Source organism: Vicia villosa, unplaced genomic scaffold (genome assembly GCF_029867415.1).
Source record: "Vicia villosa cultivar HV-30 ecotype Madison, WI unplaced genomic scaffold, Vvil1.0 ctg.000345F_1_1, whole genome shotgun sequence".
Taxonomy (NCBI): domain Eukaryota; kingdom Viridiplantae; phylum Streptophyta; class Magnoliopsida; order Fabales; family Fabaceae; genus Vicia; species Vicia villosa.
The window spans coordinates 766,306-779,391 of NW_026705154.1; the positions used below are offsets into that span (position 1 = coordinate 766,306).

Here is a 13,086-nt window from a genome sequence, read left to right on the forward strand (position 1 = left end):
AGCTAAAACAAATTCCAAGATTATTAGGATGTTTGAGATGATTATGTCTAGATTACCACCCCCCAGCTTATTTTTTTTACCTTTTTTAGTTTATCTTTCTATCGTCATATTAATTTCTATATCTTTATTTTTTTAAAGATTAAAGAAAATTTTGCTTCGTTTCACTCTTATTCTTTTGCATTTTTTATTGATGACAACGAGGGAGAAGTATAGATGATTTTGATATTATCTATCTTCCAATTGCTTATACTATACATATGTTCTGATATATTATGCATATGATCTAACAATGTTTGATTGATCAAGAACTTTAAAAAAGTTCACTGAATATTTCTAGACATGCTTTCTGAAGATAACTTGTGCTTTGAGTTGCATTTATAAAAAAACCATACTGATATGAGTCATGAACCAAACCTTGACAAAAGGAAATTCAACTAGACTATGATATCAACTAGAATCTGATACCTCATACGCCCTTATTGCAAGCCAACTCTGAGAAAAAGTGAGATATATGAACCAGGCATGCCCAATCAGGCTCTGAGATAATTGAGATGACGAACCAGACAATTTCTATCAGACTCTGAGAAGTTAATAAGTATATTAATCAGGGAAGTGTTTCTTTTATGCTGATTAAAGTGTTTTATATGTCAAAAATATTTTATAAGTCTTGAACTCATAGGGAGCCTCTGAACAAACCAAGATAATATTTGATGGCATACAACTCTAGAGGAACCTCTAATATGTTTTATGTGATTAAACCAAGTAAAAATTATTCATAAAAATACAGTGTTTGTTGATAAAGCAAAGTCATCTTGGCGGGTGGACTAGAGATAGCTTTGTTAAATGTGAACCAAGATAAAAATAATTATGTTCATTTATTTTTGTTCTTGTTTTATCTTTGTTTGTTTGGGTAGAAAAAGTTTCAAGTCTAGAAACCCAATTCAACCCTCTCCTTTCTTGTGTTTCTTATACCTTCAGTATGTTGAAGTTTTTTTACTTCCGATTGTTCAATATATAAAAATTAAGTTTTTAAAGTCATAATATACGTATCAAACTTTATTTAAGAATATTAATTACAAATTAAATTCTTAGGATAACAAAGTGCGCGTTTCAACAAAGTATGAATCGATTATGTGACTTTTCCCTTTTTCAATTTAAGTTAATATTTGACTAAATATTTTCATAAATATTTTTTAATATTATTGTATTACATTTAGAATTAATTTTAATTATATCTTTTCAATACATTGTCTATATAAACATTTTCTCGTCCTTGATAAAAAATACAAATTTTCATAGATTATAAGGTTAGAGGCAAACTTTCATTGATAAAAATATCATCACTAAAATGTTTAAGAATAAATTTTTGTAGAGACTTGGAAATATATTTCATATTCCCACCCTCTTTATCCTTTATACATATCAATTATTTTGTTTGTTTATTTTTTGTTGCAGAAATTACAATTGGTCAAACAATGAGTGCAGGAACAACTGGATATAAACGGCTGAGAAAGCCAGAGGAGACAAGAATGAGAATCAGAAAACATGATTCAGATGAACCTTCTTATCCCATGACTGCATTGCTAGTAGATAGTGTGGATGCAAATAGACATTTGGAGCATCAAATACTTGAATCAATAGGCATTCAAACAGAACCTGCGAATAACGCTCATGAAGCAATGCAACTGTTGCTTAGTGGGGTGAATTTTGACGTCATATTTGTTGATTTTGATTTGCCCATGATAAGTGGACCCCAGGTATCAATAATTTCTTTCTTCTTTTCTATATCAGATACCAATTGTTATATCTACTACTAAATTTTTTTTTATTGTATTTTATTTAGTTCGTGATGGATATGCGTGTACTGGGGATTCAAAGCAAAATAATAGGGATGTTGTCAAACTTTAATGGTCATAATTCACAAATGTTTTTTGAAGCAGGAGTTAATGGCAATACTCAGAAACCTTTAACTCGAGAAACATTTGAACACATCTTTCAAATCATTCGCATCATGTGAATCTAATGTTCATTATTGTTATGATGTGTTATGCTTATGCTTTGTAAAAGATTCATTGACTATTTGAGTTTAAATATTAAATAAGTAATAAAATGTAAGGGATGAAAAATAAAAGTATTTTATCTACCATATAAAATATTTATGCTTTTTGAATATTGTTTTTAATATATTTGTTCATTATTTCTAACAAATATAATTTATCTTATATATTTTTGTAATGTATACATTTAGAGAATTCCCCAGCTGCATCGTTGGTGTAGTGTATGATATACATTTTACTCTTTAAAAAAATTGATATAAGTCATAAATCTCAATCGAGTATTGACTACTTTATTTAGATAAGTGATAAATTACTTAAAAAATAAAGTTTTATAAATTGGATCGTCGATTCAATTAGTGGGTTCGGAAATCAGAACTAAAGTTAATCCCTTCATGCTAAAACATAAATGATGGGCTAAAATTAGTAAAATCCATTAAACTCTTAGTAATCGTTTGAAGTAACAAACCAAAAATGGTTTTATGAAGCCCACACAGTCCACATATTCATGCAGAACGATCCATTTTATTTTTAATCATTTTTTATTTTATATTTTGCTAGCCGCGTAAAAACGTTTGCCTTCGTAAAAAGAAAACCATTTGCCTTTTATGAATTTCTCTTCTTTCATAACTTTCATGAACAAAATCGTTTTCTTTCTATCACGCTTTTAACTTCTTCTCCTTCAACAATCACCAATAGTTGAGAATATTGTTAAAATTTAAACTATCAAGACACTTCAGAGATACACATCCGGACCACACCAAACTTCGACCGGTGATGCATTTCCAGACTCAATGTTTATTTTTCAGCATCAAACTTGGATTAATGCAAGGAATAAGAGATGAAATGAATGATCTTTATATGTAATTCCAGTTTGTTTTCCTCCCTTTGAAGTGATGAAATACAAGAATGATGCTTTATTGCTTTGGTGTTGAAAAGTTGATTGAGAAAAAGCTGAAGTTTTTCAAAAAAATTGCAATGGAGTTTCTTTTTTAGCATGAAGAAGAAGCTTATGCAATCTAGTGTTTTATCGACTTCCCACTGGACATTTCTGGATATGCATATCTGGAAATATCAACTCAATTTTAATCAGTTGCATGAATAAAAAAATCCCATAATTGAATGCAAGGGGTATTTCGGAGCCGTATCTCTGGATACGCCCAAACAGTCTACGGAGATGCATCTTCAAACTACTTTTTTTTTATAAATTGGGGTGATCAGGAAAGAAAAGATTGACTTAATTTTAAGTGCGTTCGGTGATGCATCTCCGAATATTTAAAGGACAATTTTAAATATGTTTAAGCTCATATAAGAGTGAAAATAACATTTCCCATTTTTCGTTGAGAATAAATTAAAATTTAGATTATTTATAGCAACTAAAAATATATTTAATCCTAAAAAAATTATAGAAATAAATCTATCAAATTAACACAGACAGATTAATTATTCCAATAATTCTTTTACAACAAAAAAACTAATTAATTCTATCAAAGACCAAAGGATCAATACAACTACATATGTCAAAATAAAGATGATAGGAATGGATTTCACTGTATTCATGCTGTGGAGTGTAGGGGGTTGGGGAAGGATAGAGATGGAGGCTTGATGTTGTTGTGGAATGATGACACTGATTTTACCCTGAAGTCTTTTTCCCTCAATCATATTACTGGTTCGGTGGCTGCAAAAGAAGATAAGTGTAGATGGGAACTTGCTGGGGTGTATGGTTTTCCTGAGGAACAAAACAAAAGGAGGACATGGAATCTAATTGGAGAAGTGGCTAGAGGGGCTGGAGAAAATATAATTGTATTTGGGGATCTGAACGATGTGCTCCAGGAGAATGAAAAAGTGGGGGGGTCTTCAAGGACTCCAAGCCAACTGTCATGGGGAAGAGGGGCTGTTCAGAGTTGTGGTTTGATGGACCTTGATTTTGAAGGCTATCCTTACACATGGTCAAATGGTAGGACTGAGGAAGATAATATCCAGTGCAGATTGGACAGAGCTCTAGCGTCCCATAGTTTCATTGATTTGTTCTCCCCTATGCGGGTTATTCATCTACCTCGTTATGGTTCTGATCACGCGGCCATTAGAATTGACCTTGACGTTATTCCTGAAGTTTTGAATTCCAGACCCAACTATATATTCCGGTTTGAAGAAGCATGGATACAGGATCCTATTTGCGAGAAGGCTGTCAAATCATGTTGGGACACCGGGGGTAATGGTGGGATCCATAAAATCAAAGCTCTTCAGGGCCTGGGAGATACTTTCAAAGAGTATCGTTCGGGGGCGGTGAAGAAGGAACTCATTAGAATAGAGGAAAGACTTAGAAAAGCTAGCACTTGGGACCCGGGGGTAAATGATATCAGGACCTATAAAGCGCTCGAAAAGCAAAGAGATTCTATTCAAAAGACTGAGGGGATTATTTGGCGTCAAAGGAGTCGGGCGGTTTGGCTTAATGCCAGTGACAGGAATACAAAGTTTTTTCATGGGAAAGCATCTCAAAGGCGTAAATCAAACCGAATCCAAAAACTGAAGGACAGCCGAGGGGTATGGTGGAGTGGTGAGAAACATTGTGAAAGGCTGCTCAAAGAGTATTTCACTGACATTTTTACAAGTTCACTGCAGGATAACAGGGAGTCTATTTGTGAGGTTGTAAAGGGTAAGCTGCAGTCTGACCAGGCTGCTTTTTGCGCGAAACAATTTTCAGGTGAAGAAGTGGAGATGGCTTTGCATCAAATGCACCCTTTGAAAGCCCCTGGGCCGAATGGTTTACCAGCTCTTTTCTATAAGAAATTTTGGCATGTGGTTGGGAAAGACGTTAAGCAGCTTGTGTTGGGTATTCTCAACAATAATCATTCTGTGGAGGATATCAACAGAACTTTCATTGCTCTCATCCCAAAAGTCAAAAATTCGTCGTCCCCGAAGGAGTTCAGATCTATAAGCCTATGTAACGTGGTTATGAAGTTGGTTACCAAAACGATTGCGAATAGAGTGAAGCAAGTACTTCCCGAGATCATTGATGAGGAGCAAAGTGCTTTTGTCAAAGGGAGATTGATTACCGATAACGCATTGATCGTTCTCGAATGCTATCATTGGATGAAGAAGAAAAAGAAAGGAAAGAAGGGTGTGATGGCTTTAAAGCTTGATATGTCCAAAGCTTATGACAGGATGGAATGGGGTTTTGTGGTGGAGGTTTTTCTCTCTATGGGTTTTCCCGTAAACTTGGTGAATATGATTTCTAGGTGTTTATCGACTGTTTCATACCAAGTTTTGCTGAATGGTAAGGCCTCGGGTATTATCAAACCTGAAAGGGGGCTCCGTCAAGGAGACCCTCTCTCACCGTATCTTTTTGTGTTGTGCGCGAATGTTCTGTCCGGAATGATTAAGAAAGAGACGCAGGACTCTAAAATCCATGGTATCCAGGTGGCTAGGAAGGCTCCGGTTATTTCTCATCTCCTCTTTGCGGACGACAGCTTGCTGTTCGCTAGAGCATCGTGTAATGAGGCTGCCAAGATTCTGGACATCCTCAAAAAATATGAGGCCTCTTCGGGGCAGATGGTCAATCTTGATAAATCTGAAGTTTCCTTTAGTCGAAATGTGGCAGAAAGTGAAAAACATATGATATGTAACAGGATGGGGGTTAAGACTGTGGAAGCTCATTCAAGATACCTGGGGCTGCCAGCTTTGTTTGGTAGATTGAAAAAGCTGGTTTTTTCTCAAGTCATTAGTAGAGTTTGGAAAAAGGTGAAAGGATGGAAAGAGAAAACCATGTCTCGAGCGGGGAAGGAGATATTGATCAAGGCAGTGGCTCAAGCAATTCCCACATATGTCATGGGATGTTTCAAGCTTCCAGAGGAGTGCTGTCAAGAAATTGAATCTCTGTTGGCTAAGTTTTGTGGGGGTCCTCGACGGATAAAAAGAAAATCCATTGGTTGAGTTGGTCAAAGATGGCAAAAGCCAAAGGAGTGGGTGGAATGGGTTTTAGGGGGGTTGGGGATTTCAATGTCAGCTTGTTAGGGAAGCATTTCTAGAGATTGCAGGTGGGCAGCTCCTCTTTGCTGGAAAAGGTTTTTAAAAGTAGATATTATCCTCGCACTTCTATTGCTGATGCCAAGTTGGGCTACGCGCCGAGTTACGCATGAAGGAGCATCCTTGGAGCAAAGGACCTAGTTGCAATGGGATCTAGATGGAGAGTTTGTGTGGGGGATCAGATTAACATTCTTCGTGACAGGTGGATTCCTACTGCCCCAGATTCAAAAGTCTCTGGCCCGGTGCATGGTATTTGCGATGAAGCAACTGTCAGTTTCCTTATTGATGAGGACCTTCGCTGTTGGAAGCAGGATGTCTTGAAAGAGTGTTTCTCCCCGTTGGTGTGTTCCCAAATTCTGAGCATTCCGCTGGCATGGAACAATATGGAGGATAAGTTAATTTGGTTTCCTGAGAAAGATGGAGATTTTTCAGTCAAATCTGTCTACCATCTCCTGCGGGCTAAGCGTGACGCTGCAGTTCCTGGCCCCTCTAGTCACTCGCAAAATTTGTTGTGGAAACGTATCTGGAAGGCACCGGTTCATAATAGAGTTAGAAATTTTCTTTGGCGTGCTTCAAAGGATATTCTCCCTACAAAAATGAATTTGAGCAAGAAGAAGGTTGATTTGTCCCTAGAATGTCCTTTATGCCAAACTCAGGTGGAGACTTCTGATCACTTATTCCTTCACTGTAATGTCAGCAAGCAGGTTTGGTTTCTTTCTCCTCTTGGTTTACGGATACCTCCCTCAACCGGGCTGGATTATTGGATTGATAAGATGCTGAATGTTGGGGACTCCTATGGATCCCAACTGTTTAGTGTCATTTTGTGGAAATTGTGGAGCTGGAGGAACCGGGTGGTTTTTAATAAGGAGGCTTTTATCCCACAACGAGTGGTCAATGAAGCAACTGAATGGATCCATGAGTATAATATTTCAAATCCTGGTAAAGGAGAGAATAGAGCGATAGGGACGGTGGAAGGCAGCGAAGGTGCGAACCACGCGACAACGATGGTACATGTGGACGCAGGCTGTTTTGAAGATGGTACAATTGCTATGGGGTGTGTAATGAAGGAGGCCAACAGAGGAGTTTTCCTATCAGCTACAAGGAAGATTGCAATGGATGTGGACCCTTCTATGGCGGAAGCTTTGGCGCTTCGTTGGGCTTTAAAAACTGCCGTGGATCTCAAGATCACTAAAGCTGTCTTTCACTCGGATGCAATGTCAGTAGTGGATTGTATTAACCGTTTATCTTTCAATTCTGTTTTGGAGCCCATAATAGTTGATTGCTTAGGTTTGCTTGAATCATTTTCTGTTGCAGTTTGTTTGTATATCAGTAGAAATTGTAACATGGATGCCCACAATCTAGGGGTGGCAAAACGGGCCGGGGCCAGCCGGGCCGCCCGCGCACCCGCCAAAAATTGGCGGGTTGGGTTGGGATTTTAGGCTCGCCGCTCGCCAAAGCCCGCCCCGCCAAAACCCGCCGCCCGCCATACCCGCCCCGCCAAAACCCGCTCCTCCTCCAAAACTCACTTTTTTTTAGTTAATTCTAGTAATTGCAATTCTTGATGGTTTATTTTATACATTTATTTATAAATATATGTAATATTTTTTAGAGTAAATTTGTTAAAAAATTACTTTTATAAAAAATTGTTTTAAAAAATAAGTGAAAAGTTTAATTAAAAGGTAAAAAAAGCATATTAATCTATTAAAAAAATATAAATAAAAATAGGCGGGTAAGCCCGCCGCCCGCAAACCCGCCATCTTGGCGGGGCGGGCATGATTTTGATGCCCATTTTACTTGGCGGGCATGCCCGCCCCGCTCGTTTTTTGGCGGGCATAAAGCGGGGCGGGCGGCGGGCGGGGCGGGCGGCCCGTTTTGCCATCCCTACCACAATCTTGTTGGTATTGGCCACAGAGTGGATTCTAGGACTTGGCTAGGTGAACCCTCCTCTGAATTATCTGTTGTAGACTTTCCTCCTTGTTATCGTTAATGGAAATGTCTTTGAATAAAACAAAAATTATAACTGGCATTATATATATTAGTTACAATATTAGTCTCTTCTAAAAATTTAAAATAAGAGTTAACGCAAAGAGACAATAAAATACATTGACAATTAATTTATATAAAACCAAAATTTGTGTTGTCTTGAACGGTAGAGTTGAATGAATCCACTACTTCTTTTATCATCTCATAGCGACTAGTAAAAATATTTTTTCAACCTTCTAAAAATATATTTTCAGATAGTATTTTCTTTCTATTTGACTTATTAACTTAAATATTTTATTTTATTTTACTCAATTAAATAGTTGAATCTTATTAAATATTTAAATATTTATTTGTATGGTATAAATTAGAAGGATACCTACATATAATAATACTCCTAATGGTAGTTTAAAAACTGCACTATTGCAAAATTGAGCCGACATAAGATACAGTGCTTATCTCTCTATGCCACTTATATAAAGAAGACAAATTAACACGTAATTACCGACCTTTAGAGCTATACAATTAATTTTAGAACTATCACTGAAACAAAATTAATTTTGTCTTTACTATTGATTGTGACTTAAAAATATATATATAATTTGCATCTTTTAAATTTAAACAGTCTTTTATATTAAAATTTATTATTCAACTAATTTTTATACAAATATATTCAAACATAAATTAATTAATAAAAAGAATCATATACACAGTACAAAAATATAAAATGAAAATTATAATCACAATAACAGCGTGTAAAATTTGTTATAATGCATAGATTACGCTCAAATATCCTCACAATCTCACATACACCAACACTTTTCAAAAACAAATATCTAGTCTTGGTCTTCTTCTTTATTTATAATACTAGGTGATATATGACTTCCTCAACAAATAAATTTTCAACAAACACCAATCATTTTCACATTTATTGAAAATTTACATTAGTTTTCATTATGGTCACCAATAATTCGATAGATTATGAGATGAGCATCTTCATTTGATTCCCTACAACTACGATCGAGAAGGGGCTGGAATCACTTGATGTCAGAACTGACTCCGAAACCAAATTAAACAATATAATGGGTCAGATACTGTTGGTGAAAGAAAAGAAAATCATTGAAATAAACTGTTTTCGGATATGCTTGGTTTGTTAATCAATTATTTAATAGTGTATTTCTAATGGACACATCTATGCATATTATGCCAATGGCTTTTGTAGATGCGATAAAACCTTAACTTGTCCATCCTAGCCGACTCCTTGACGGGATGTGAGATTCTTACTTTGGCATCTTCGAATTTGGTTATGGCCCATTCTCGTAAGATTTTTCTCTCTCGAGGTGTTGAGAGGATATTGAGAAAAGAACTTGGATTGTACCCATGGTGTGCGTCTTTGTCCTTTCCTTCATAGTGCTTGTTATCCTTAGACTGACTATTTGCAGGGTTCTCTGACCCTTTATTTCTCTCCACATCTTTAACTAATATCTTTTCTTCATAATTAATATACAAATTGACTCTTGTGAAAAAATTGCCCATGCTTCTCGAATCCTCTAGCCATAATTCCTCACAAAACAGGTAGTTCATTCTCAATCATTTCTTAAATATCTAACAATTCTTCAAGTCATTGGATACTCCTACTTATACTTCCGATATTTTGAACCTATCAATATACTCTTTGAGAGTTTCCTTATTTTTGGGTGAATTTACATTGTAGTTCGTACCATCAACTTGTCAAGATTTTCAGTATTGTACACCATTTGATAGGAATAGTAAGTGTTGGGATAATGTTTAGAGAAAAAGTGATCAAGACAACAATCATAAGCCTTGTGTTCAAGGCGTAATGGAATTTCACGAACTATGACAGTAAATCGATCAGGTTTATGCTTTAAACTTTGAAGCTGTTGGATCCTCCGAATCGAAATTTCTTTGTATTCCTGGAAATGAAATGTGCATGAGTGCAATTATAATATTAACTTGCATGGTCACTTCTAATTGATGCAATATGTAATGATTTTTTTATTTTGAAATTGCTTTGCATACTTCTTAAATGATTTGAAAGCATCAATTTTTTGCACAAAAAACAATGTCCATGAAGCTTCTTGTTCTTGATGGACCAAACAAGTCCATGTGCAACAATTAAAGTGGCCTTGTAGTTGATACCACATTCATTGGCTTGAAAGTTGATATGATTTGCTTTTCCTTTTGACAAGCATCACATAATTTATCTTTGACAAATTTTATCTTTGGTAAACCAACGACTAGATCACGTCTAACTAATTTGTTTAAGTGTTCCATATGAATATGGGCTACTCTTTTATGCCAAAGTCATTTCTCTGTTAGTGTTATTCTTTCTATGATGATTTGTTTCTTAGTTATTTCATTCCTAGCACAACTTTTCGTATTAATAACGATAGGAGAATGATTATAAAAGAATTCGTACATGTTAGCCTTGGTGAACCTAACTATAAATTTGTAGGAGCGGTGGAAATCTTTCATTGTAGGGGTATTTTGGGAAAGATCATATTAGTAAACAAAAATACTAGTGAAAGGCTACAAACAAGGTGGAGTTTTTCTCCATCTTTGGACAATTCATTGTTTAAGAAATCGGTGGGATCAAAGTTGGTTGCCACACACAAAAACTATGAGCAGATTGTTGAAGCTGGAAGATTCAAGAAGCGAGAATCGAGTAAAGATTTCACAAAAGAGTTCGGCATTAAGTTGTACACAAGTCAATATCGAGATAGGAAATTTAATTTTCTCATCATTATTATGGATTGGTGATTGTATGAACTTGAATAATATTTTTCAAAACTTAATGGAAGAAAAGTAGTTCTAATGGGAAACCATTAAAGAGTGGAGTAGGCTCCCGCGAGGACGATAAAGCTGAACCACTATATATTCCAATGTACTCTCTCTATCTCTATCTCCCCCTCTATCACTCACTCTTGTATTTTAATTTTCGTAGGATATTGCACTCTTAGGTTATCAATTCTTAGCGTCGTTTATCATTCAATTCTGTCAGTAGCAATTTATTATATAAAGTTAGATTTTGTGAGAATTAGTGCCTAATTGAGCTTTAATGCGGATTAAACTCTAGAAAACTAGTGACGTTAGAATTCGATATTAATTAAATTATTGTACATGACATATCTCGTGTAATCAACAATTGCTCAATTAATCATTGTTTGAACAATATGATTTGTGAATTATATATTTATCAACGTGGTTGAATTCAATAAAAGCATAAGATCTCTATTTCCGCTTTAAGCCTTCAACGCATTTTTGAAAAACTTCTAATATTTTATTTTTGGAAAATCAGTCGAATTTTTAATAAAGATTTATTCACCCCTATAGACCGTTTCCCTAACTTCATATTCTCACCCAACAATACAAGTAGAACATGTCGTTTTCTTGTTAAGTCTCTTGTTTCTTAACATAGTAAAAAACATAAGCAAGTGTTGCAATGTCTATAGTCGAAATGGAATACGTCCTTACGGGTAGTTGTTATTCACAAGTTATCCGAATGAAACAGTAGTTAAATAATTATGAAATTAATTTCAAACTTGTCTGATTAAGTATGACAAGTCTAGTGTCGTAAATGTAACGAAGAATATGGTACTGCACTCTTAGACAAAACACATTTTATTAGGGATCATATCTAAAAAAGAATTTCTTAATTAATTTGTAGATTCATTTAATCAATTGTCATATTTTTTTTTACTAAATCTCTTCCTTAAAAAAACTCTCTGTTTATATAAACCGAATTAGAAATATTGAACTAGTAATGTTATATCTATTTTTTATTAATACATATACAATTTTAGTTTTGTATGAAAATAAGACAGTCAACTAACAAGAGTCTACGGTTTAATTTACACATGCTAAGGACCGACTATTTTCATAAGTCTATGATCTTATTCATACGTCTATTAAATTAAAAAGGCTAGACCTCAAACAATGAAAATGTTTATAAGCCTATCAAATTAACCTATTTAAAAAATATAAATAATTTTATTATTATTATTATTATTATTATTATTATTATATTGCGTATTGTAGTTTTAATTAAAGAGAAAAGGGATGATGCACTGACAGTGTAAAAATATTTTACACAGTCAACCAATCACCACCATGTATTTAATTAAACCATTATTTTATTTAAAAAATAATTTAATGACAAGGCTAATTGATAACTTTCTATTGGATGACAGTGTAAAACTATTTTACACTGTCAGTGCACTACCTTTTAACTCTTAATTAAAATACAAAAAGAAAAAAAATAGACTGAAAAATATCTCAAAAACAGTGTCATAAGTTATTTTTTTTTAAATAAATAGTCTTACAAAATTTATACTATTAAATAATATTAAACAAATCAATGCAAACAAACTTTTAGTATTATAATATATATTTTTTGAGTTTTTTAGTCTATACAAACATTAATTAAATTGATTATTTACATATAATAAAATAAAATAGGTTTTAAACAGATTAATAGATTCATCGAACTTTAAAAACGTTAGACTGAAACTTAAAAATAAAAATAAATTTATGATAGACGACATGTCAGACCTAGACTTTAATATTTTTAGCGATCAATAATATTCTATTTTTAATAGAGTGAAGACCCATTTTGGTCCCTCACAAAAACTACAGAACCCAAATTAGTCCTCCACAAAAAATAGAACCCGATTTAATCCCTTACAAAATATAACCGGGGTCATATTAGTCCTTCTGGGGATATTTTTTCCAAAACCAGTTTTTTCTTCCACTTTTAAACCGTGACTGGACCGCCAAGTCGTATTTTATTTTTCATTTTTCATTTTTTAAATACTAAATTGATTTTTATTTTTAATTTCGATTTTATTTTTAAACAATTCAGATTTTAAAATATAAAAAAAGATAAGATTTGTTCTGAGAAGGAATCGAACTCAAGACATTTAGGTCACATCCTATGCTTTTACCACTATATCAACATACATTGATGACAAATAATTGACATGATTTATAGTAATATTAAACAATT

The 13,086-nt window shown here is 34.1% G+C and overlaps 1 protein-coding gene across 1 annotated transcript; it reads left to right on the top strand.

Annotated features, from left to right (window-relative positions):
- The first annotated feature begins 1,380 nt into the window (after positions 1–1,380).
- Positions 1,381–2,039, top strand: LOC131627010 (two-component response regulator 24-like). Its single transcript, XM_058897847.1, has 2 exons — positions 1,381–1,757; positions 1,844–2,039. The coding sequence occupies exons 1-2, from the start codon at positions 1,476–1,478 to the stop codon at positions 2,015–2,017; spliced, it is 456 nt and encodes a 151-aa protein (XP_058753830.1). The 5' UTR covers positions 1,381–1,475; the 3' UTR covers positions 2,018–2,039.
- Positions 2,040–13,086: the final 11,047 nt, after the last annotated feature.